The 27,109-nt window shown below is 39.9% G+C and overlaps 1 protein-coding gene across 5 annotated transcripts in view; it reads right to left on the bottom strand.

The window, feature by feature from the left end:
* Window positions 1–27,109, bottom strand: part of EPB41L4A (erythrocyte membrane protein band 4.1 like 4A) — a 251,665-nt gene that overhangs the window by 39,511 nt on the left and 185,045 nt on the right. For all 5 annotated transcript variants that reach the window (XM_027036083.2, XM_027036073.2, XM_027036090.2 and 2 more), the window contains exons 13-15: window positions 7,476–7,566; window positions 4,259–4,342; window positions 3,452–3,562 (exon numbers count right to left, since the gene is read on the bottom strand). In XM_027036083.2, the coding sequence (XP_026891884.1) occupies window positions 3,452–3,562; window positions 4,259–4,342; window positions 7,476–7,566 (286 nt within the window). The remainder of the gene's footprint in view (window positions 1–3,451; window positions 3,563–4,258; window positions 4,343–7,475; window positions 7,567–27,109) is intronic.

Genomic DNA, 27,109 nt, shown 5'->3' on the forward strand with positions numbered 1-27,109 from the left:
GCATTCTATCTATAGTATCTATCTAGACAACCTCGTCTCTGTTTCATATTTCAATTTACATCTTTAAGAAATTTACCTTTTAGCCGACAGCCAATCTATCTCCAGACTTCTACCCAACAATCCATGTGAATCCTGCACTTAAACTTCTCAAAAATACCAGAAATTCTACATATCAAAAACCAAACTCACAGTTGTCCTTTTCAAGCCTGTAATGTCCCAGTGACTGTTATTTCAGTGCATCACACTTTAAGTCTGGATTTCATTCCTCACATCTATCACTCCTTCACCCCTCATATCAATCCTCCCAACCCTCCCGATGGGTCTCAAAACCACCCACTTCCTTAAATCTTCACATCACCATCTTGGCCCAAGCTCCTATTAGCCTTCACCAGGGCTTGCACAGTAGCCTGCTGCCAGGCTCTCTCTTTCCACTACTGCCCTCATCCACCCTTGCTCCATAGGACAAGAAAGCTCATCTTTATGTGATACCAATGTGATCTTGTTATAACCCCCTTCTAAAACCTACTGGTCTAACAACCCACATCCTCAACAAGGCTCAGGTGTCCTAAGAGGTGTTTTCTCTCTGGACTCATTTCTAACACATTTCTGTTCACTCTTTATGCTTGAGCAACACTAGCAGCCAGTAAGCCTTCTCGTGCATGTTCCCCACTCCCTTCCAGAGGCTTCCAAAGCTTCCATGCATGCTAACTCCTCCACCTCTCTTTGCCTATTCTTGTCTCATATTCCAGTTCAAAAATCCAGCCTCTGGGAACCTTTCCCTGGCCTCCCTGACTCATCAACTCAGCAAAACTTCCCCTAATAGTCCTGGTTATACAGGTATTTGGATGATCAAAGTTATCAAGTGGTTACTCTTGGGACACGTGTACTTTTCCGTATACATGTTAGGTTTCAATAAAAAGTTTTCTAAAATACCCCTAAGCACCACATAGCTCTCCGTCAAGAATATATAAAAGTCTGAAGTGCACATGCATTTATATGATTCACATATTTCTTCCTCAACAAACTGTAAACTCCCAAAGCGCAGGGACTCTCTTGGGTGATATTTAACACAGTGCCTACATCAAGTAGGCACTCAATAAATATTTCTGAGTGTAAAGATGGATAGGGGTGAAAACTGTATTGTCAGAAGGTAGGCTGGCTTTCTTTTTCTAGAACAGTAACATTTAAAGCAGGCTTCAGGATCTCCATGAACCATGAAAATTACATGAAAGTGTGTACGTATATCTAATTATGTACTTTTTCCCCCTAAGGAATGATCCAATGTTTCATTAGATTCTCAGAGTCCTCTCACCCAAAGAAGGTTAAGGGTCAATGTTCTAACCTCATCCAGAATTTGACAGATGTACTCATCTAATGACAAACAACTGGCAAAATATAAAATTTTTATATCTTCTATAAAACATGTTATTCTGGCATCCATTACAAAATAGAATAACAGAATCCCGTTATTAAATTTAAGTTCTTGAGATTCTTCTACGCTTTTCACAAATCTCAGTTTTAAATGCCAGAGTTACTCTAGCCATGTAAGGATTTGTGCCCAGGGGCAAGGTAAATATCTGTGAAGATAAAACAAGACTGACAAGGACAGGGACACTCAGAGGGCATTTACAGTGGAAAGAAACAAAGAATGAGCTTTAGCTCTTCTTTGCCAACATGTAGCAATGGCTAGTCTCAAAACATACATGCCCAATAAAAGACCTTTCAAGTGATACACATTACTGGACAGAAGGCTCTACGGCCGCTCAGACAACAAGATTCTCTTCCCTATGAATCAAAACAGTCCTTCCCCTGGACTGTGTCAGTGAAAGGACCCTGTATCCACTCACCACAATTACTTGTCTGTACCTCACAGGAAGCCAACAGAAAATGTATCTCAATATAGAAGTCATTAAGTCTAGATTTCAGAATGTATATATTCCAGACTATTGCAAACAATTAGTTTGAGGAAAAAAATGTAAATTTTGGTATATTTTAGCAAAACTTGATAAATTCATTTCCAAGTGTGTTAAAATCAAAATGGCCATCTGCTCAACATGTACAATAATTTTATACAGGGAATGCTGTCAAAGTACACTAGCAATTAAGGATGAAAAAGTATACAAACCTGTGTCTTTAACAATAATCATGCAGTGCCAAATTCTTAATATATTTAGTAGTTCTCACTACCCATGCCCTCTCAAAAGACAGAGGCACTCTAAAGTATCTCCCAGTGGTATTGCCTTGGTTTTAAGTGTTGTCCATGTTGAACCAATCCTTAATAGGGAAATCTTTCCTCCTGCTTTACTTAAATGATGATTAATATCCCTGCCTTTTTCAGACATATAGATCTGTATCCAAACCCAGGTATGTCACAAAGGACAGCTACCTTACCTCCCCCTAGCCTCTGTTTTCTCATCTGGGCCAGGTTATTTTCCATTGGTACTTAGCCCATCCAAACCCATCAATAATCTCCCTTGTTTTGTCAAGACTAGAAGCCTGAGGGGCACCTGGGTGGCTCAGTTGGTTAAGCATCTAGCCTCGGCTCACATCATGATCTCATGGTTCATGAGTTCGAGACCCACATCAGGCTCTGTGCTGACAGCTCAGAGCCTGGAGCCTGCTCCGGATTCTGTGTCTCCCTCTCTCTCCAACCCTCCCCTGCTCCCACTCTGTCTCTCTCTCTCTCAAAAATAAATAAACATTAGGGGTGCCTGGGTGGCTCAGTCGGTTAAGCGTCTGACTTCAGCTCAGGTCATGATCTCACAGTCTGTGAGTTCAAGCCCCACGTCGGGCTCTGTGCTGACAGCTCAGAGCCTGGAGCCTGCTTCAGATTCTGTGTCTCCCTTTCTCTCTGCCCCTCCCCTGCTCATGCTCTGTCTCTTTCTATCTCAAAAATAAATAAAACACACAACTATAATCACACAAATAAGTACACACAAATATAATCACAAAAACAACCTGATCTGCTGGGTAAAATGTAACAGGATCCATTTTCTCTGTATTTGGAAAGGGGCTTTGTTAAAATTTACGCAACAACATCAGTCTGGAAAACAGAGCACCAAGCCTCAGCTAAGATCTACCTATAAACGTAATTTTGTCCTTTCAGGTCAGAACATTTAGTATCTTTTATATATAAAAATAATCATTATTATATATGTTATATATTTATACATACCATATAATATATATTGTTAAAATATGTACATAATATGTATATTTTTAACTTATCAGTCTTAATAGCAATACAGAAAGCAAGTTTCTATCAGTATTTGATGAAATTATTCTCTGAAACTCTGTTTAAAAAGAAATCCTTTTATCTCAATAGAACATAAGCTTTCTGTTATCCTGAGGAGACCGTCATGATATTATGAGAACAACTTGTGGTAAAAAAGTAACTGGGACCCAGACTTCCTGTTGAAAACTAAAAATCAAGTGGTAATGTTCAGCTCACCTCCTCCTTGTCGGCTGTACAGAGTCATCGCTCCCACAGGAGGGGTTTCGGCGACGCGAGGAGGGGAACTTCGGGGATTTCATGCGGTCACTAGGAGAGTTGTAGAGTCCACTGGAGTGGGAGAGGAATGGTCAACAATGCTCGAAGAGGGCTTGGAGGAGCAGACACCCCAGCCCAGATCTACACAAGTATTCATACTCTCAGGGGAATACTGGATCAAGGGCATCCAGCTCTCTTTGCTGACCAGATTTATTCAAAGAAAAGAGAGGTAAGGGGCACCTGGGTGGCTCAGTAGGTTAAGCATCTGACTTTGGCTCAGGTCATGATCTTACAGCCAAGAGTTTGAGCCCCGTGTCAGGTTATCTGCTGACAGCACAGAGCCAGCTTGAGATTCTCTCTCTCCCTCTCTCTCTCTGCCCCTCCCCTGCTCTCGCATGTGCTCTCTCTCAAAATAAATGAAATAAAATAAAGTAAAATACAAATAAAAGAGGGGAAATTATCATTAGTATGTCATTTGGAGTTCAGAAATATACTCTCTTATTCTAAACCATCATAATGACCTTTCAAGCAGTTTCTTAATACACACTGCTTTCTCTTCCTATCTTTCCAGGAGAAAGTTTCATGTTAGGATATATCCTGTTGATTTCTACTTCAGAAGTTCCCAGTCATGCTGATTTAGGAATCTGACTGCCATGTCCATAGCTAGTAATACCCAGCACAAAGCAGTTGGATTCCCTTATTTAATGAGCTGCAATTGCTAATCCCACTTCAACTGTTCTCCTTCAGAAAAACAATGATTCTCTTTACCTCTGGGGGCCATTTTCTTCCCATGGTGCATGAGATTTGTTTCTTTGGATATCAGGGCTGTTCTCATTCTTTGCTTTCTTAAAGCTTTAATTTAAAAAAAAGAAAAGAAAAGAAATTAACTAGAGAATAAATGGGAGTTAACTTACTTCTTCAGTGAAATTGTTTAACAAAATGTTTTAAAATGTAGTCTTTAAAAAAATATTTTAACGTTTATTTATTTTTGAGAGAGAGAGAGAGAGACAGAGACAGAGCACAAGTGAGGGAAGGATAGAGAGAGAGGGAGACACAGAATCCAAAGCAGGCTCTAAGGCTCTGAGCTGTCAGCACAGAGCCCGACACAGGGCTCAAACCCATGAACCATGAGATCATGACTTGAGCCAAAGTTGGATGCTTAACCAACTGGTCCACCAGACAACCCTAAAATGTGTTTTATTTATACTTGTGACTCATTCCAAAAATGGGGTGCCTGGGTGACTCAGTTAAGCATCCAACTTTGGCTCAGGTCATGATCTCATGGTTCGTGAGTTCAAGCCCTGCATCGGGCCTTGTGTTGACAGCTTGCCTCAGATTGTGCCTCCCTCTCTGCCCTCCCCGCCTGTGCGCTCTCACATGCATTCTGTCTCAATAAATAAATAAATAAGTAAGTAAGTAAATAAATAAATAAATATTTTTCAAAAAGAATACGAAGTGGAGGCCTAAAAAAATTCATGTCTCCAGCAAGTACTTTTGGGTCTCCCCTCCACCTTTTTTTCTAGTATTACTGCTTTAAGTCAACAAAAGCCAGGTCATCCACTGTTAAGGAACTTTAAGGAGAGTCTACCTGAAGGAAGCTAGGGCAAGTGTTAAGGCAAGAAAAGAAGAAAGCTGAAAAGGAAGGAAAGCTGGGGTATTGGGGCTTATGGGGCTTACTGCCTCTTTTCAGCTCTGCACGTGGGTCTAAATCTATGCAGGTTGGTCAGCTCTGGACAGGCTCACATTACCCAAATTGACCTTTCCCAGTCCCCCGTTTCCGCCATATCTTGGCTTCCTCCTTCCAAATCAGAATGACTCTTAAATGCTGTTTCCTGACCTAGTATCGTCTTTCTGCCTAAGAATGTAAATATAACTGAGTTGTTATTCAATCCAAACAAAATTTTTTAGACACACATGGGCAGACACAGAGAAAAGCCTGGGGCCACCAGTGGCAGAGGGGAGGTGTATTACCTCTTATTTCCTGGGAGTCTCAGCCTCAGAAAAAGACAGCTGCTTAACTCCCAATCCACATTGAACCCTGGCTTTTTGAGGAATTCTCTACATAACTGTCCTTGAACAGTCACAGCAGGGTTCTTTGTAAGAGCCAACAAAGAAGAAAGAGCAACAAATGACAAGGTCATTTCAAAAAGGAAAATAAACTTGTATCCTAGCATACTATACCCATAGGGAATTCATATAAGCCTGGGGCACCTGAGTGGCTCAGTTGGTTAAGTTTCTGACTCTTGATTTCAGCTCAGGTCATGATTTCATAGTTCTTGAGTTCAAGCCCTACATCCAGCTCTGTGCTAACAGTGTGGAGCCTGCTTGGGATTCTCTCTCTCCCTTTCTACTCCTCCCCGGATTGTGCTCTCTCTCTCTCTCTGCCCCTCCTCTACACATGCACACACTCCCTCTCCCTCTCAAAATAAATAAACTTTAAAAAAAACCTACAAAATTATAGATTTGACAAAGGCACTTAACTCATTGCATTAGCATATAGTATGTAGGTTTTATTTTTGACCAATATATTATTTTGATCAAAATTAAGTAATCGTTTGAAAATCAAATGCCCGAAGTAAAATCTTACTTTTGAAATGAGGAGAAGTAATAAATATGGTAGACACGTAATACACCAGTAGAAAGTGTGTGTGTTTAATAAATCAGAAAGCAAAAGCGAAAAGAGAAAAGGGAGATTGAGAAATTCAGTTGGGAGATGAAAGGGGAAATGGGAGAGCAGGCGAAAGCTAAAGAATAATGAAATCCTGGGTGGCTAATTAATTGCATTCACTCCCTAAGCCATTTCTCATCTGGAGCTTGAGTGGGAAAATCTGGCCACCCTTCAGGTATCAGTCCTATCGGCAAGAATGCAGTTGTAAAGGGGATTGAACTCCTTCTGTACATTCTAAAAAGGTTTGGGATCTGAATTTCATGCCAGATTACTGTTCTTATGTTGGACTTACCATAAGCGTACCCTGTACATACAGATTAAGCTGACGCTCTAGCCACAGCTGTGAGGCTAAGGCAAACACAGTCAACTCTAGCGTATGCAAAGGCAAAGCACCTGTCATTCCAAAAAGAATCTATGAAGGGAGTGTCCTGGAACTAAACAAAAGAAACTGTAGGCAAAACCCAGAGGAAAACACCGCAACTCTGAGAATTCTCGTGTCTTACAGTTATTTTGCTAGGATATTATAAACTGTATTCCTCAATCTAGGTGAATGAAGACACCATTATTTACTAACAAAAGATGGAGTCGGTGATCAAAGAAGTCTGTCAAGGTCACATATTTCTGACTGCTTGGATTTCTCCATGATGTAGGGAGCTATCTCTATAGACAAAGTGAGCTGATGAAAGCTGCTCATTGTATTTCTCAAATGCTGGTCCGTGAACATAATTGGAGATAGGAAAAACTGACGCGGAAACAGCGTCTTAACAGAGAACAAGGCTGATCTTTCATGGAAACAATCCATGTAATATATTGAGAGAAAGTCTTTCTGCTGGGGATTGCTGCTGGGAAAATTGATGCAGAGGACCATGACAACTCTTCATACATATGCAATCACTGACTTCTGAAGCCCTGCGCCTCTAAATGCTATGAACCCTCTTTCCAGGGCCACAGTTCAGTGCACCATGGTAATGAACACAGCACATTAAACATGAATATCATCTACTTTATTTCACAGGTCCCTCTGAGTAAGTCCATTATATCATGCCATTTTAAAAAGCACGTGGAATTTTCCCTGGGCTGCCGAGAACGCAGATCACAGACTGAGAGTTCACCATGCCAGCAGGAGCATTTCCTTCAAATGAGAGAGGCAGGTCCTGATGTTTCTATTCCACTGGCATCTTTCAGGTATTCTTTCTCGCAGACTATTTCGATCAAACGTATTAACTATCAAAGGAAAGAGATTCTTAACCTTGCCAACAGGAAAAAGCATTTTTGTGACAGCACGCAGTAGTATGTTCTTTCGGTTAACTGACTGACCTTTTTATTGGTGAAGGTGCAGTGATTTGAGTTGTTCCTTCATTTTCTCCATTTTCCATGTTTCCTGTTACTCGACTGACGCTGTTTGATCCTAGGAGCAAAGAGGGGGAAGGAAAGATGGAAGAAAAGAGACAGTGGTGAGAAAAACAAAAGGAGACAAGAAGTTATTTTAAACTCCAACTTCAGGGACATCGTGGCACATTTTATTGATAAATTATAATTCTAAATAAATAATGAATCACCCAGTAAATCTTAGGTACCATTTTCTGACATGTACTGAGCCTTTAATACATAATCGTGTCCAAGAGGGTCTAGGATATGACACCACTTTAAAATGGGCCCTTTTGAAACTTTAAGAGTTAACTAAGTCCCCACTTCATGGATATTTAGACTACTAAAATAGGATTCTAAGATATTTAGCACTATACACTGGTATGTAAGACCTAATAACCAATCCCTGATAACCACGTTGTGAAGAAATTACTGTTTTTTGGCATGCCATGATAGTCCCCATTCTAAATCAGACCAAAAATATTTCAACTTATAATGCAAATGGCAAAAAAAAAGAGTAATATAGATGTGATTTCTATCACTCACATGGGGGAAAAAAAAAGTTTTCAAATGTGTTTTTTTTATGCAAACATCCCTAAAAGCCTAAAACTGACTGTTTAAAAGCCACTATTCCACATATTTGCATACAGGCTAGATGCACCAGCAGAGGGAGCCCCCGGCAGACACAATGTTGGAAATCATGATTCATATAAAGGTAAGTGAAGTGTCTAGGCCCATAGAGGAAGTCTGGATCCCATTCTCACTCAGAAGGGAGGCTGTTAAGTCTGCAGGGGAAGTGACACATGGACACTGATGATGACGACTCCCCTCAAGTGGCATGCACCTCACTCTGGGAAGTGCAGGAAAAACCAGCAAGGGGACCCCCAAAGTCCTTGTTCAATTAACTCTAGGTGACATGCAGGTTGTTTTCTTCAAAGTGGCATCTTGCAGAAGTATGTCCAGAGTTCAAGTCCTCTGATCCTAATAGTAATCACCACTAACCACTGATAGTTTTTGAGCCATGAAGTGAGGTTGTAATACTATTAAGAGCTAATATTTATTGAGCACTTACTATGTATCAGTTGCTATCCCAAGCACTTCATGTCTATTTACTCATATAATCTTCAAAATAATCCTAAAAGGTTAATATTATCCCCATCATTAAAGATAAGAAAAACGGGCCTTTCCCAAGGTCCTACAGCTCATGAGTGGTGGGACCAGCTTTGCAAACCAGCAGTCTGGTGCCAGACATTAGCTCTAAACCACCTTACATAGGTTTCCATGTGCCACCTGCACCCCACCCTCAAACAGTTCAAAATTAAGGGTCCGCTGGGAGAGACACACTCTTTAGAACACTTGGAGGCATGTTTGACTACTCATCAGGAAAAATAAACAGTAATGAATACACCTTGGACAGAGAAAACAGTGGTTTCAATTAAGAGCTCCAAAAACGATCACTATAAGGAATTTGACATGGATTCAATATCTGAATTTTGTTCCTATTTTGGAATTCTGAAATGGAAAGGTAAGACTGAAGATATATTAAAAACATTAAAGGTAAGTTCATGTCGGAGCAACATTCAGAATCCAGGCATTAGAAAGTTAGTCTGGAGCCTACAGAAAATTTCACCAGATATGACGAGTGGGACAAAAACCAGTTCCCCTGAATCACCCCATGTGCTATCAGACATCGGCACTAGCTGGTCATTGTCCATTTTGCCATGACCATTAATAACAATTCCAAGGGCAGACTCCCTAAGTTGCAGGCACAGATCTGAGATGGAGCTGCTTCTCAAATGTGAACTCCATGTGGTGTGGCCCTGGGACAGTGGCAGGAAGGATTGATTCATTTGTGCTCTAGACAGTGGGTGTGCACCAACATTAATATATTTATTGTTCCTAATAAACTTTAAAAAAATGTGGTATTGTTTCAGCAGCTATTACGAATTTATAACATAAATGAAGGGACCTTCATGTACCTAGTGCTGTATCCCAGGCTGTGGCGGGGGAGGGGGGGGAAGACAGAACACAGCAGAGAGCCCAATACCCAGTGTTAATAACACGAATGGAAGCAGCACTAAGTAAAGGAGATCATCATGTGAACCCAAGTCCTGTGTGACTAGCCTAAGAATAAACCCAGGTTTGCTCCACTTCTCATCTCTTTAGACTGATTAGTCTTTTCTTAGTCTAATAACCAATCACCTCAGAGCAAGTGAAGGTGCTTATCACGTTTGCCTGTTTCCATCCATCTGAATCTTTTTTCCCCCTAATGTTTATTTGAGAGAGAGAGAGAGAGAGAGAGAGAATGAGCGGGTGAGGGGCATAGAAAGGGGGGAACAGAGGGTCCAAAGCAGGCTCTGTGCTGTCAGCAGCAAGCCCGATGTGGGGCTCGAACTCACAAAACGCGAGATCATGACCTGAGCTGAAGTCAGAAGTTTAACTGACTGAGCCATGCAGGTGCCCCTACCTGAATCTTCTGAAAAATTAATAAACAGGTAGATAAATAAATCCAGGAATATTTTCAAATAGCTAAATTTTAAGTGATGTATGTGTACATACTTTCTAAACAAACCAATATCTGGTTATCTACACTATGCAAATAATTTTTGAAATGAACACAAGATGGATGTTTTTCCAAAAGAATTTCAGGTAGGGGCACCTGCATGGCTCAGTCAGTTAAGCATCTGACTTCAGCTCAGGTCATGATCTCGTGTTTTGTGAGTTCGAGCCCCACATTGGGCTTGCTGCTGTCAGCACAGAGCCTGCTTTGGACCCTCTGTTCCCCCCTCTCTATGCCCCTCACCTGCTCATTCTCTCTCTCTCTCTCTCTCTCTCTCTCTCTCTCTCTCTCTCTCTCTCTCTCTCTCTCAGTCTGATTTTGGCTCAGGTCATAATCTCGTGGTGAGTTCGAGCCCCGCGTTGGGCTCTGTGCTGACAGCTCAGAGCCTGGAGCCTGCTTCGGATTCTGTCTCCCTTTCTCTCTGCCCCTCCCCCGCTCATGCTCTGTCTCTTTCTCTCTCTCTGTCAAAAATAAAACATTAAAAAAAATTTTTAAAAAGAATTTCAGGGAAAAAATCACATATGTGCTGTCTCTCAGACATTCAGAAACAGTTTAGCAAGACTTCTTCAAAATAAATTATGTGACTGTCAGGACTATTTTGCTAACAGTCACAGGACTCTCATATACACAGCATAAATAAATAAGGTATTGGCAGTAATACAATATAATTCATGGTTCTTTTATATTCAAAACAGTGACTACTAACTAAAAACCTGTAGATATGTATTCCCTTTCTCTTTAATAATAGGGTCTTAAAAGTCTCATACGGAAAACAGACTACAGGCTACTTACAGACTACACACAAATGCTACTTACAAGCACTAACTTACTGGGAGCACTTCCGAAGTATCCCTCATATAACATTCATATGCTAACTATAAATTACTCTTTTCTATTTGTGGATGTAGCATTCTTTAAAAAGCCCTAATTAGGCAATAATTATTAGCTTTCTTTATGTTGCTAAAGATGCACTTAAAAGTAATAACTATACTTTTAGAACACTGTATTTTAACTAATTAGGTCAAATTAGTGATATGTTGTCACACTACGATTTGAGAAGAAAGCTAGGCAATTCAGTAAAGCTAGGTTGTGTTGGGTTACTGAAATCTGCAAAGGTGAGAAAGGTTACACGTTATTGAGATTTACTGACTTTCCATGTTGCTGACATGCACTACTATTTTCCTTTCCCAAGCTTCTTCCCCCCTTATCAAACCACCTTTCAGAATCATCCCATCTACATTAGCTCAGATGCTTGCACTACAGAGAAGAGGTGAGCTGACAAACCCATCACACTAAAAGGCTAGTGTTTTCATGTATTATTGGCCACGCAATAGTTCTATCTCATTAAATTTTTTTAATGTTTGTTTGTTTGCTTGTTTGTTTAGAGAGAGGGGCAGAAAGAAAGGGAGAGAGAGAGGTAATTCCAAGCAGGCTCCCTGCTCTCAGCGCAGAGCCTGACTCAGGGTAATGCAGGGAACACAAACTCATGAACCTAAAATCATGACCTAAGCTGAAATCACAAGTCAGATGTTTAACCAACTGAGCCACCCAGGCACCCCAACAGTTCCATTTTAAAGAGGAAAAAGGAAAGCCAAATATTAACTAAAATACTTAATTGATCACAACGGAATTTTAGGCAGTGTCCTAGGAGATATTTTCAGGTTGGAAAAAATCTTTTTCTCCCACTCCTTTTTCACTGTGTTATAATGGACCACACACACACACACACACACACACACACACACGAAATATGAACAGTTTAACAAAGTATTATAAAATGAATGACTGTTTAACCACTATCCACTTTAAGAAATAAAACATTGAGGGCAATTTTCCTACACTGCATAAATCACTCCATTTGGAGCAATTCTTTCTTTTAGATAAAGCCAAACAGTTGTTTACCATCCAAAATATCTAGAAACATGAATTATGTATATATTTCATAAAATATATTTTTAAATTATTTTTAAATTATTAATAAAAGTTAATAAGGCATCAAAATCTTAATAAAATGAAGGATGCATCACTGTACTGCTTCATGACTGTTAACACAGTGCTTTACACATGGTGGGGTATCAGTGAAGGTCTACTATAAAGGATGTATTCGCTTCTACTTTTCCCACTAGAAGGGAAAATTCAGGATAATGATGCTATTTTGTAGAAGTGTCAAAACAAAGTTCAAAAAAAACCTGTATGTGAAGTGCAACACAAGGGACATGTAGCCATATCCCACAGGACTAGGCTACTTTTTAGAGTTCTGAAAGCTACCTTCTGCCATAACTCACTATTCTTTTAAATGATGACTACAGACGATCTATAAGAGATCAGTTATTGGCATATGGTTATTAAGGTGCCTCGTAAATCTGTATTTTATTTTTTTAATGTTTATTTTACTTTTGAGAGAGAGAGAGAGACAGGATGCGAGTGGGTTAGGGGCAGAGAGAGAGGGAGACACAAAATCTGAAGTAGACTCCAGGCTCCGAGCTGTCAGCACAGACCCTGACGTGGGGCTCGAACTCACGAGCTGTGAGATCATGACCTGAGCCAAAGTAGGACGCTTAACTGAGCCACCCAGGCGCTCCTATATTTTATTCTTAATATTAATGCTAGCAAGATCATTTACACAGTTAGGGGCATCCAATTCATTATATATATTGTTCACATTAAAAAGCAATGGACTTTGGGGTGCCTGCGTGGCTCACTTGGCTGGGTGTCTGACTCCTGATTTCAGCTCAAGTCATGATCCCAGGATTGTGGGATTGAGCCCCACCCTCAGTGTGGAGCCTGCTTAAGATTTTCTCTCTGCTCCTCTCCCCAAATTGTGTTCTCTCTAAAATTAAAAAATTTTTTTTAAAAAAGGACAATGGGCCTTATTTCAGGAGGCTAGTCACATTTGGTAAAGTAAGCTAATCAGGGGATTGCTATAGTTTCTTAAGGACCCAAATCTAGGTCCTGTCATCATTTTTGTCTCTGGACTGTTAGTCACTATAGGTTAATATGGGTCCACACAGTTCTCTACAGTTTACACAACACTGCAATGCCAGTGTCCAATGCTTTACGGTACCTTCCTTGTTCGTTTTTTAACATGTTATATGTGAACGTTTCAAGCTTGTGTGCATCAGACCATGACCAGGCTTTTGTGTGGTTTGGCTCTGTTCACGTTTGAGTGCCCTCGTCTTAAATGACCCTTGCCTTCAATTCAGGAAGAGTGGCTGTCAGAAACAAAATCAACTTTCCCAGGATCTATTTAGCTACTTGATCTGGGGGAAATTCTTAAAAGTCATTCCTGTGATGTCAAAATTTGGTGATGGATATGCACGGATTTTCAGTTACAAAAACACTTTGCATTTTAATAGTATTAGGAATCTCACAAAATTTGTAGCTCAATTTGACACCTATCAACCTAAATTAAACTTTTGATGTCATTTAAATGTTGCCAATGCTTTTAATTTACAGAGTAGGCATGAGGATAAATGTGTGACATTAAGTGAAAAAAAGATTTTTCTAAGCAAGTGACAATGCCTTATTCTGTTATATGAGGGGAAGGACAAATAGCCAATTAGTAAAGCAGGATTTCATTATATAAATGATTTCATTTTAAGAACACTCAAATATGATAAATATGTAAACCTTTAGGTTAAATTTTATCCAATTTATTCACATTTTCTTATCTAAATTAAAAGATTAAAAACCTGTATCTGATGCTTAAGACAATCAGGGCAGATTACAACCGTTCCCAATGCAACAGATTATGTATTAGGTTCCAGTAAAACTCATCTGATTTCATATTGCCTAACCCCACGATTTATCATAAGAAATGTGATATTCATGAATTAAGAATGAGCTTTTAATTCGAGATACAGTTTAATGTTATAGTTGTTACAGTGAAGTACAAAGTCACTATGCCTTGGTTTCACCAACTTTAGACTGAGTACTATGGAAAAAATGGCAGAAAGCATAGCAAGTTAGCAAAATAAGACATTTTTTCTAACACTACAAATTATGGTCAAACAGGAGAATTTGGCAAAACAGCCACTCATTAAATTAGGCAAAACAAAACTGAATCTTGAAACACAAAATTTGGAAAATAGAAGTGTTTCATCATCTAGTGGCTAATTCTTTAAAGTTCAAATGCCTGACATCAGCCCATTCATCCCAAACAGGCAGCCAGATTCCTGCTTTTTTAAGAGTTTCTTCATTCAAAAAGCCCAAGGGTGGTATTTAAGCAGTTACTGCTTTAGCAAAAACATAGAGACTTTTAAGACACTGATTTTGCTACATGTCAACTGCAAGATCAAACAAGGCATTCTGCTAAAAAGCTGAAGGCTAGATTATAAAGAATTGGGTGTGGAGGAGAAAGATGCTAGGAAAATATGTCTACACATGAAAGATCGTTTCTCTGGTTGGTCTGCTTCCAATTTCTCCTTCACTGACCCAGTACTCTCCTGGATCCCTCTGCTTTCCTCATCACCAAAATGATCAACTTGGGAGTGTGAGCTGGGTGGAAATGAAGGCATTGCATCCTCTGCTCCTTTGGCGGAGCTACCAAAGTACACACTGAGAGAGACACAGTGTGTCACAGACATCCTTCCTCGTGGGTCAGAAAGGCAGGTTCAAAAACAAGAAAGGCACTTCTGAACCTGCGAAGTCATCTGCTCGGTCCCTGAGGTCCTCGGAGTAGAATGAAAGCGTTCTAGCTAAAGAACTTGTGATCTACACCTGTGCATGCTGGAGGGGCTGTGAGACATGGTAGCAGCAGAAGGGTGTCATCTTTCCTTTCAGCACCCATGGGCTCAATGACAACACCTATCTGTGACTGGCTGGCTGGAATTAAGAAGTGGCAAATCTCTTAAATACCAAGTTTTCTTCTTGTGATAGGAGGACACAATTCAAGGGAAGAAGACTGAGTAAACGCTCACATCCAATCCTGGCAGTACTCTTGCATTCCCCCCAACCCCTTCAAGGGGACCACACAATTTAGAGCAACACACAGTAAACCTTTTCCAAGTCATCTTTTTTTTTTAATTTTTAATATTTATTTATTTGAGAGAGAGAGCGCACGCGTGCACATGATGGTGGGGAGGGGGCAGAAAAAGAGAGGGAAACAGAATCTGAAGCAGGCTCCAGGCTCTGAGATGTCAGCACAGAGCCCGACACGGGGTTGAACTCGAAAACCACAAGATCATGACCAGAGCAGAAGTCAGATGCTTAACCGACTGAGCCACCCAGGTGCCCCTCCAAGTCATTTTCTGTCAATTTATCTCACCTAGTGCAGCAGGTGGACTATTCCATCTCTAAAGTTGGTTCTGCTTCACAGGAATATGCTAGATCCCTGCTTTAGAGGTTTTTATTTGATGCAAGTATAATAGAATATAAAATATATACAAAGTACATATCATTATATGTAAGAACCGCTTTAAAAAGGCTTCTTTAGCTAAGGTAAAATTGAGAAAATTCATATTTTTTTCTGCCTCATAGTTTGAGCTCAGATCTAGGAGGTCTTAACTTGGAGTTCTTTCAGCTTTTTACCCAGTACAAAAGAATCTGAAAAACTATTGTCCCCTAGTGCATGCTTCTAAGGTGATATCAAACATTTTTTATCAAAAGTTTTATAGTTCCAACTTTTTATGGTGACAAATGGTAACTAGATTTATCATGGGGATCATTTAGTAATGTATAAAAATACCAAATCACTGTGATGTACCCCTGAAACTAATAGGATAGTCTATGTCAAGTACAATTGATTTAAAAAAAAAAAAGTTGAAACAATACCAATGTACATCATTTGCAGGATACAGAAAATATTGACACTTTAAAATGGAATTGTGTCACAACTCTTTTCAATGTATCCAATGCAATAAAATACCATAGAAATTGGATACCCACAGTCACCCATTTTAAAAATACATGAAATGAGTTTACATTTGGAAATTTCATGGCATTCTTTATTCTCCTTGTATTTGCATTTCAATTCCACCTCCTCCCAAAAATTTATCCCAAAGTAATACATGTTGTACCACTTGAAAGTTTTATTCACTTCTCAATGACAAAAAATAGAAATAAATTTAAGTTTTATAAAGCTCTAGGTGTTAAAAATTTCTTCTGAACTAAGCCATTACAATTATAGATTATTAGTATACCAAAATAATGTTGAAAAACAATTAAGAGTAAAAAGTAAACTTTTGTTGGAAAGTAATTCTTAATGAGATAAACAAGGTAGTTTTGTTTTCCCAACAAGGACATAGATCATATGCTTTCATGACTATTATTTTGTGCTGGAATAAAACAGGTCGGCAATAATCCCATTCCTGTTTTTATCTGGATAGATTTCAACGCTGAGAAATCTTGTTCACATAAATAAGTAGAGTTGTATGTAAAGAAATTAAGAGTTATGTGTCTAGTAGTGATACATACCTAAAATTATTTCAAATCCTCTATCAGGTGACAAATCAATTGGGTCTTCCTTCAATTTTGTCCAAAGTAAAAATGAGGAAATGACTTAGCAAAGGAAGTCATTAATAATTAAGGCCATTTAGTTTCCAAACACCAGCTCAGGAGGTTTTTAACATTTAAGGACAAAACAGTGTAATGGATTCTGGATGAGGAAAAGGTCTGCCTTTCTTTCGGACAATGGGAAATGGTCCGCTGGTAAAGGGCAGGCTGGAGAGAAGAGCCAGCAAAGCAAGTACACTATGGCAGGCAGATTCCCGTCAGGAAAGAGAATCTGAAAGGCGACTGAATCAAAACTGTCTGTGCTCACACAACCCTCAAGAAAGTCCTCCTGGGGCACCTGGGTGGCTCAGCCAGTTGGGTGGCCAGCTCCTGATTTCAGCTCATGTATTCATCTCAGGGTTTGTGACATCAAGCCCCGCATCTGACTCTGTGCTGACAGCATGGAGAGCCTGCTTAGGTTTCTCTCTGTCTCACTCTGTTCCTCCCCTGCTTGCAGGGGGGGTGTGTGTGCTCCACCTGCCTCTCTCAAAAATGAATAAATACCCTTAAAAAAATAAAAAATAAAAATAAAAAATAAAGTCTTCCTGTACTCTCTTCACCACCAGGAGGTGGATACCTCAGCGTGAAATCTACTGCCCTAATCTAGCCAGCCTTCAAAATCCACTTCCTTCACAATAACATCATAGATTGTACCCTCAGCCGTAAGCAAATTATCCTAGTGGGCACTTAAACTTTTTCAGAGTTCCACTCTGTGACACTTGACACATCCTGCCCACATGTAAGTACATCTTTTACCTCCCTAGCCTGACAAAATGGCTAAGTCTACAAGAGTGGAAGTCCACTTATGTCTCAGCTCTGCCAGTTTACCCATGGTGTGATCTTGGACAAGTTAGTAAATCCCTCTGGGCCTCAGGTTTCTCAACAATAAAATAGAGGTATCACCAACTACTTATATAGTGGATATGAAGATTAGATAATTTTTAAAAAAGTGCTTAGGATGCCTGGCTGGTTCAGTTGGTGCAGCATGAGACTCTTGATCTCTGGGGTCATGAGTTTAGGTTCCACATTGGGCATGGAGTCTCAAGATGAAAAATTTAAATAATAATAATAATAATAATAATAATAATAATAAAGATGAAACAAAGAGAAAGTGCTCAACACAGTGCTTGGCTTTGAATAAGTGTGACATAACTGCTTTATTATTTTTATATGACTAAGTTCCCCCTAAATCAGGGGCCAGGTTTTATTCCTTTCTCTATGCTCCACAGAAAAGAGCCTCCACTGAATGTTTTTTCCAACACCTAACCAAGCAATTCAATTCTCAGAGGACAATGACTGGGTGGCCTGCAATTTAACTCAATTCTCATGCTATCAACCTGGAGATAATGTCAGATCACACATGTTAAGGGCTGAATCCCTCCAGATTGCCTCCTTGTCAGATTAATTTGCTAGAGGGGTTCTCAGAACGCAGAGAAACAGTTTACTTATGAGATCACCAGTTCATTATAAAAACTCAAAAATGGCCAAATGGAAGACATGCACAAGACAAAGTATGAGAAAGGGGCTCTGAGCAACACTCACTGCCTCTCCATGAATTCACCAACCCCTTAGAATTCCATCCTTTGGGGTTTTATGGAGACTTTAATACATAGGCACAATTGATGAAGTTGTTGGCTATCAATGATTGAACTCAATCTCCAACACCTCTTTCCTCTCCAGAGGTCAGGGGCTGGGGCTGAAAATCCCAACTCCTTAATTATGGCTGGCTCCCCTTGTACCCAGCCCCCATCCTTAGGGACTTTCCAAAAGTGACCTCACCAGTGGGTTCAAAAGGGCTTGCTATGAATAACAAAAGATGTTCCTTCACCTCTACTGCTCTTATCATATAGGAAATTCCAATGGTTTTAGGAGCTCTGTGCCAGAAATGGGAATAAACACCAAATACATATTTCTTATTATAAATCACAGTATCACAGGTCTTATGTCAAAGAGGTGCTCAATAAATTCTTGATGAAGGAAAAGGGAATGGGAAACTAAGTATCATTTATGGTAACTCACTAGAGCTATGATATTTAATACACCATAGGCCTTTAGTTTTGCTTGCTTTTCTAATTTGGGTAGCTATGCGTGGAATGCTAAACTTAACTCATGGGAAGAGTGGAAATATTAACATTTTAGAGAAAATCTAACCAGACTTGCTATATATTAAATCTTTTACAGAATGAAAATAAACATCAGCTTCAAGGCAGAATAAAAAAGGGTGCCAACTAAGGAAAAGAGCCATGAACATACACCTGACTATATGATCTACGTGACGTGCCTTGCACTTAAGGCTGTTACTGCCTCTTCCCCTCTTTGCTGGGCAAAATGTCCCAAAGAACTTAGAAGCAGACTGACTTGCTGCTTCTTTATAAATTAGCAGAATGTACTGTCTTCTCAAGAATATCTGTGGAAACAAGTAGATTTAAAGAAGTAAGGAAATCATGCAATAGTAGGAAAAACCAGGGATGTATATTTTCAAACAATTCAAGGAGTTTCACCTTCTTTATTTTCCATTTACTTTCCAAATATATGCTCTAAGATACCAAACACGTAGATTCAAACACTGCTCTTACAATCTGTGTGACCTTGAGTAAGTAATTATTGTTTCTGAGCTTCGGTTTCCTCATGAGTAAAATGAGAATATCACCCATGTTCCTCACGGGATTACCAAAGAAGTAACGTTATCCACTGTTAAGGTGCAAGGAAACCAGACCAAATTAGGGATTCAACTTAAAGGACACCACAGGACCTCACAGAGTGGAATCCATGGCTCCTGTGTCCTATCCCCATTCTCCTCTCAAAGCTGCATGGTCCTTTGGTGTTTCTCAGTGACTCTATTCTTTCTCTGCAAACCCACTTCTTTGTTCATGGGTGTGCCTGGCACCTGGGCTGTAACAGTAGCCCCAAAAGTGGTGGCTCTCCACAGCTGACTCATCTTCTGGGCTCTGATTCCAGCTTCTCAGAAGAAGGAAACCGGGTGGTTTCCTCAGGTGCCCCATTCTCACCCCTGGAGAGAGGGGAGGGGCAAGACCATTGTTACAGAGGGATTTCCTGTCACCCCTCAGGACACTTGGTTCCAAGATCCACATAGCGCATTGTTCAAAGTGCCAAACAGGACACCTGCTCCAGGAAAGGTGGTTCCTTTTTGCCTGCCTCCCCTGCTTTCCCTACACCAACCAAAATAATCCTGAACTCCAGGAATTAATGCCAACCATTTTTCACACTGATACCAATAAGTAAGGAGAGCAGATTACAGAAATCAATCCCAGATTTCTCAAAGTCTGAAGAAGATGCTGACAGAGAAATCACTGTGAATTCTGAATCTGGTAGTAAAACAAAGCTGTGAAATCCTCAGATATTGTCTGCCTAAGAAATCTATCTCAAAACCATCTTAAACAGTTGACAGACATCCTTGAACCTCCATCTGTGTAGAAAGATGGGTGAAAAAGCAGAAACATTTACCTAAATGGTTTGTAAAGTCAAGGCAGAGCCTTAGGACCTGTGACCACAAACAACTGCGAAGGTGGAACCAATTCACACTAACTTCTACAAGAAGAAGTAGGTTCACTAAAGGACTAGTCTTTGGTTATATTCTCTCAGAAGTCAAAGGCAGAGACAAAGCCATGCAAAAACCTGTCCAGAAAGGCCTCTATTTGTACCTAGTAAGATAACACTTTTTTTTTCTTTTCAAATATTTATTTAAATTCTAGTTAGCTCACATACAGTGCAATATTGGCTTCAAGAATACAATTCAGTGATTCATCACTTACACAAAACACCCAGTGCCCATCATAGCAAGTGCCCCCTTTAATACCCAGCACTTACCTAGCCCATCCCCCACCCTCTTCCCTTCATCAACTCTCAGTTTATTCTCTATCTTTGAGTCTCTTATGGTTTGTTTTCCTCTCTCCCTTTTTGACTTCCTCCCATATATTCATCAGTTTTGTTTTTTAAATTCCACAAATGAGTGAAATCATATATTTATCTTTCTCTAACTTATATCACTTAGCATAATACACTCTAGCTCCATCCACGTTATTGCAGGTGGTAAGATTCCATTCTTTTTGATGGCTGAGTAATATTCCAGTGTGTGTGTGTGTGTGTGTGTGTGTGTGTGTGTGTGTGTGGTGTGTCTACACACCACACACACACACACACACACACACACACACACCACATCTTCTTCATCCACTCATCAGTCAATGGACATTTGGACTCTCTCCATAGTTGGCTATGGTTGACAATGCTGCCATAAATATCAGGGTGCATGTATTCCTTTGAATCTATATTTTTGCACCCTTTGTGTAAAAACCAAGTAGTGCAATTGCTGGATCATAGGGTAGTTCTATTTTGAACTTTCTGAGGAACCTCCATACTGTTCTCCAGAATGGCTGCACCAGTTTATATTCCCACCAACAGAAGATAGCACTAATTTCTAACCATGAGTTAACCAAAGAGGTAAAATCCAGATTCATCTGGTCAATTCAGACTAAAAGAACGTCTTAAAAAGCTGTATTAATGAATTGCTTATTGCAATTAATTTCATTCAGGAATATGAATTTCATGTGAACTTAAGTTTTATAAATTTTTTTAATGTTTATTTTATTTTTGACAGAGAGAGAGAGACAGAGCATGAGCGGGGGAGGGGCAGAGAGAGAAGGAAACACAGAATCTGAAGCAGGCTCCAGGCTCTGAGCTGTGAGCACAGAGCCCAACATGGGGCTCGAACTCACAGACCACGAGATCATGACCTGAGCTCAAGTCAGATGCTCAAATGACTGAGCCACCCAGACACCCCTGAACTTAAGTTTTAAAGAACCAACTATACTTCTGTATATAAAAGTATACAAAAACATTGTATATTTCCAAGGAGAAAAATGTATTTTGTGATCTGGTAAGATATCTTCCACGTCTTATAGGTTTCTAAAATAATGATTAAATTTAAAAACTACTCTAAAAAAGCTTTCCAAAATCTTTTGTCATATTTGGTCCTTTTAACACTATGACAGAGAAGCCAGAGAGAAGAAAGAATTTTAGGAAGAGGGATCTTTAGTGATTTTGTACCAGTTCCTTTATTTTATAGATAATGAGATGAAAGATCAGAATATGGAATGATGGTTGTAGGTCACAGCCAAGTTAGACCAGGAATTCAAATTTACTCAAATTGGATACACTACACCTTTTTTTTCCCCTCCCACTGTACCATATGACTTCCCAATGCAGCTGTTTCAATAATCAGTTAAGAGATAATCTAAGACTCAGCAGGAATTCTTCCAGTCCAGGTGAAAAAGAAGCAGGAATCACAGATCTGGATCATTATCTCAGTAGATTGATCAGCTAATTCTTATTTGTTACCTTGAAGAATGAATGTCACAATCACACACTCTCTAAAACAAAGTTAACGCTGTTAAATTTTCAAGAAATCATCTCCAAAACCAGCCACATAACACTCCTGGTCAGAATGCCTTGTTCTAATTCCCTTGTATGAGAATTGATACTAATTTCTTCCCTTCCTGTCTTCTGCTGACTCTCACAGGATAAGCAAACACTCCACGATTCCCATCAGGTGCACAGGAAGGTGCCACAGTCTTCTTCCAGACATTCCTCAGAGTGCCTAGTGATTCTCATCCAGATACCTCCAGGTTCCAGAACATGTGACACTCAGAAATCACTTCACCTCTTTGGGCCCGCGTTTCCTTATACACAACACAAAGTGACTGTCTTACACCTCATCTCATCCAACGACTCCAGGCCCTCCTATGAGCTCTCCTCCTCTGAAACCAAGTATGCTCTCACTTAATGACCTACTTTATTCTATTAAAATGTACAGATATGAATGTGTCTTATGGTCCTTGCCTTAAAGATTTGGGTTGTATCTGTTACAACACAGTAGAAAGTCCTAACATTTGAATTTTGTATGATCAGTCTTGTACTGTTCTGTTACTTTTCCCATAAATTATGATGCATGTTTCCTAGCATAGGAATCAGTGTCTTCCTCTAAGCTTTTCAAAACTCTATTAGAAACGTGAATGTGCAAATGTGTTTATTCAAAAATAAATTTAAAACAAATAACAAAAACAAAAAAAAAACCAGCAACAAAAACCTTTTAAAATACGTTTCTGATTGCCACAGCCAAGTTGGGCTTCTGCTGATGTCATGTCTCACACAATGTGCTAATCAAAGGAAGTACTTAATAAATGATTATTACTTTCTTGACATTACTATTTCTCAACAGCCCAGAGCTATATACTGTATCAATGAACTTGCACTTCACTATGTTAAAGCATTTCTCCATCTGTCCTGCTCTGGGGTGCACCCACGTCAGGTCACCAATAGATGCTGCTCAGCTACCCATGTGTTAATCTTATGCTGCAGGGGCCAGAGCTGTGCAGCACCCACCATCCCCTGGTGTTGGCCAACTGACCTACTAAGAACAAAGTGCTTGTGCTGGGAGTCATGGAGTGTTGAATCCAATTTAGTGATGCTCACAGGGGATGCTGGAGCAACCCGCAGTGAACTCCAGGGACAGGTGGGTTCATACCAGCTGTCAATCAGAGGTTCCAAAGAGGCAGCCCTCGTGTCACATCTGGCTCTCAGGAAGGTTCCAATTTAGCACACAAAAGACTATCTTTAAAATGAAATTGCCACTATTCAAAATTCTGGAAAGTTTACATAAATATCCACATATTATGCTTCCCTTAAAACACTGGAAGTTTGGCAACTCTGGGTCCACTCCCCTGCACAGAAACAAGTGGCTTGGCCTGAGCAGTAGCTGTCTGCTTGCAGACTAGCACAAACCAACCTCGTTCAAAAGTCATTTTCATCACCCCCAGGCATTGTGTTTGCAGCGTTTCCCACAGATGCTGAGTGAGAATGCCAAAATGTCACCGGATCTTGCTTTTCAGTCGTCTGAAGGCTACACTGCAACTATTTATTTCTCTGTTCGTCAGTGTGGTGCCGTTAAGAACCTAAAATGCCATATCAGACAATCACAGCATTGTTTATCCATTGCAAATGGATATGTTTCTTCACCCAGTACTTTTCTTACAGCTAATTATGAGTTATAGCCAGGTATTGTCTGTACTGCCTACCTATAGCTGATTCTCTTCTGACAGGAACCCACCTATGTGGGTTGCCAAGACCTTGTCAGAGAAAGGGCTGTACAAATATGCACTTTTCCTTCCTGACCTCTCGCCTCCTGCTTTACCCCCAAGCTCCCTCTGAGGCCATGCAGATCTGCAGGAATGCTCTGGCTCCCTGCCCTGGCGCTGAGCTCCTGGGGTGGAGCAGCAGGCAGGCTGGGTGCAGGGCTCTTGACTCCGGAATGCACTTCCTCATAGAGGTGCCAAGGCCTAATCTTGGCGGATTCTAAACACAATGGCTTTTTAGCTACCAGGGCATTTATTATTTGTGACTGAGAGGTGGGAAAAAAAAAAAAAGTGCTTTAAATCTCCAGACAACCAAGATGCAAGTTAAGGGGAGAAATCACTGAGTTTGTCTGAAGTATTTTAACTTAAATAAAAGAATGTCTTCTATAGTAATGAGTCATGCACCATCCATTAATGTTATAAACTAACAAAAAATGAAAGCCTCCTACCACAATTAGTTTTTTTTAATTATTATTATATGTAAGTGTTAAATGACGTGAGAATCTATGCCAATAACTCCTGAAACTATAGTTCTAAAATTTTGTTTTAGGGAGAATATCAGCAGAATTTAATCTATGAAAATTAATAGCTGGCCTGTTTGGAGTAGAAAGAGAAAATCTATCTTTTATTTAAACCATAACTCCAGGCACGCCTGGCTGGCTCAGTCAGTAGAGCATCTGGCTCTTGATTTCAGAATCATGAGTTCAAGCCCCAGGTTGGATGTAGACATAGCTCTAAATAAAACTTTTAAATAAATAAATAAACCATAACTCCTTTTTGTCAAATACAGTACAATCTAATCAATCTCTTCTACATCTCAAAATCAGTTTTCTGTTGATCAAAATTTAACGGTCAAAATTTGTAAATGAAAATTTAAGTAACTGTGGCGTCGTAATTTAGTAAAGTAATATTTTTTTCCCCTTTGGTCAGTAAAAAGTAATTTTAAAAAAGACAAGACCTATTGTTCCTTTCCGGCCCAGCCACCCATGAATGGGCCTCAGGAATAGGGAGCTTCCGAGGGAGAGGGTGCTCTGAGCAAGCTGGGGGTGTGGGAAGAAAAAGTAACAGGCTGGAGAAAATGCCTGCGATGGTGAGGAAGGGGACAGAGGCCAGAGGGCTACAGCGACCTGACCTAGTGACCTGCAGGCACTCTCTGAAGCATCCCCTCCCCCAGGCAGCAGAAACTTCACGGAGGACTGCCAGTGAGGTCTCTGCGCAGGCTTGACCCTAAGCACAGCAGGCTCTCAGGCACGCCAAGCCAAAGACCCCTCCCTCTCACACACACATCCCAGCCCAGCTTCGCACAGAACTGCCCACCTTCTTGGGGCCTGGCTGGAACAAGGAGCACAGCAGTGACTAATGTAGATGAAGACAAGAGGACCCTCTTCAAATATTCTGCTCCAAGTCTGAACCCCACCATGACCTGAGAAGTAGGGCATGGCTGAGACTGGGTCACCACCAGCTGGGTTCAGCTGAGGCTCCCAGTAAAGTACATTTGAATTAGAGGAAAGAGAAAATGGAAGATTTGAGAAAGCAAAAAAACATTAATCTCTGCCTCCACCACATTCTCCCTATATGTGTGACAGCAACTGTGACACCTCACCATAGGCATTTGCGAAGTGATCCTTCCCTACCCAAGACAGTCACACAGTCAAAGGGAGGGTCCATCTCTGGATCCCAGAACACATAGCAGTTTTGTGGAATCCAGACTTGAAAAGTCAGACTAAAAGTAATTCAAAATCAAAGTGAAATGTGTACACAGCAAAGTCTGACTTAGTTTCTAAACACAGCATTGTTTAATCCTTTTTATGTTAAAAATGATGAAAATGAACGGTTGTTTAAAATACATGTAATAAATTAGCATGGATGTTTAAAGCTATCACTCCATGGAGATTCACTTTAGTTATATTTATATTCTTCAAAATTTCAAAGAGCTTAAACCATCTAAGAACTAAAGATTGGTTGAATAAATTATATGTCTATCCATCTGTGTAACAGAAAATTATATAGATGCTAAAATGGTGCTAAGAACATTTAGAAACTTATTAAAATATATCCGTGACATATTATTAAATAAGAAAAGCAGATTGTAAAAGACTACTATATTGCTTTTGCAGAAAAGATATACAAACAACTAGAAAGCTACGTAATAAGTGTTAACTATCAGGAGAATGGAATTGAATATGAAAGATTTTTTTCTTTTGGAAGGAAAGGTTCTAAGTTTCTTAACTTTTCTAAAACAAATGTGTATGCATGTATGTATTTTTAAGCAATCTCTACACCCAACATGGGGCTTGAACTCAGGACCCTGAGATCAAGAGTCACATGCTCCACCAATTGAACCAGGCAGGCATTTATAATAATAAATGCATAATGTGGTGCATTTTAAAAAAGTCTCCCAGATGCTGAGAGGCTGTCCTTGAAAAGCCTGGGTGGTACATTAACCACACCCTTATCCCCTACCAAGAAGAGAGTGTGTTTTAATACAACACAAGATGAATGAGGGGTGTGAAAGTCCAAAATCATCCCCTGGGGTTGTTCTCTGCATACGCCAAGAGAAAAACAAAAATAAAACCAAAAACCTTTGTCCCTAAATTAATCAGCTTCAGTATTTGGGCTTCCAAGGAGAGCCACACACCCACACATATACAAAAAGTGTCACAGAGGCAACTATCTTTGTAAGAGGATATGAGAAGAAAAGGAGCAAGGGAGCAGGTTTGTAAACAAAGCATGTATGATTCCCACGTCTTGAGTAGAATGCAATGGTAATTTGAAGCAAGACATGCTTTTGATAGTCTCAGTTGGTCTCACTCATTTCATGAGGCACAGCAATTCAGAAACAGCATAGGATTTGAAAGTTTGCTAATTGTACCACGTTGTATTTGATCCAAATGGAATTTCAGACTGCTCATATACAAAGATAAATAGAAATTATTAAGACAAAAATATTAAATATTACAGGTAAAATTTTTATCCTAAGTTACCTATTTATTATATAATCTTGGACAAATTTGTCCTTTTAACTCTTAGTTTCCTCATCAGCCAAACAGGGAAAACGATAATACTTCTGTGGCAAAGTAACCTATTGCAAAGTTAATTCATGTCTTATTTTGCCACTGCAGAACCAACAGAAAGAATTTAATTTCCTCCCAGCTCAGTGATGGGGGGAAGCTACACTCAGATTTAATTGGGCTTCGAAAGAGTAAGTCAGGTGACACTCTCACACGAGGAGCAGTAGAGCAGAACACTTTCCTCAGAGGCTTGACATAAGGATTAAATGAAACAACAGATGTCACAATGCTATGTCAATTGTCATGCAATGCTCAGATAGAAATTACTGTTATTAAAAATTCCCCTCACTTGCCACAGTATGGTAAAAA

Source organism: Acinonyx jubatus, chromosome A1 (genome assembly GCF_027475565.1).
Source record: "Acinonyx jubatus isolate Ajub_Pintada_27869175 chromosome A1, VMU_Ajub_asm_v1.0, whole genome shotgun sequence".
NCBI classification, from domain to species: domain Eukaryota; kingdom Metazoa; phylum Chordata; class Mammalia; order Carnivora; family Felidae; genus Acinonyx; species Acinonyx jubatus.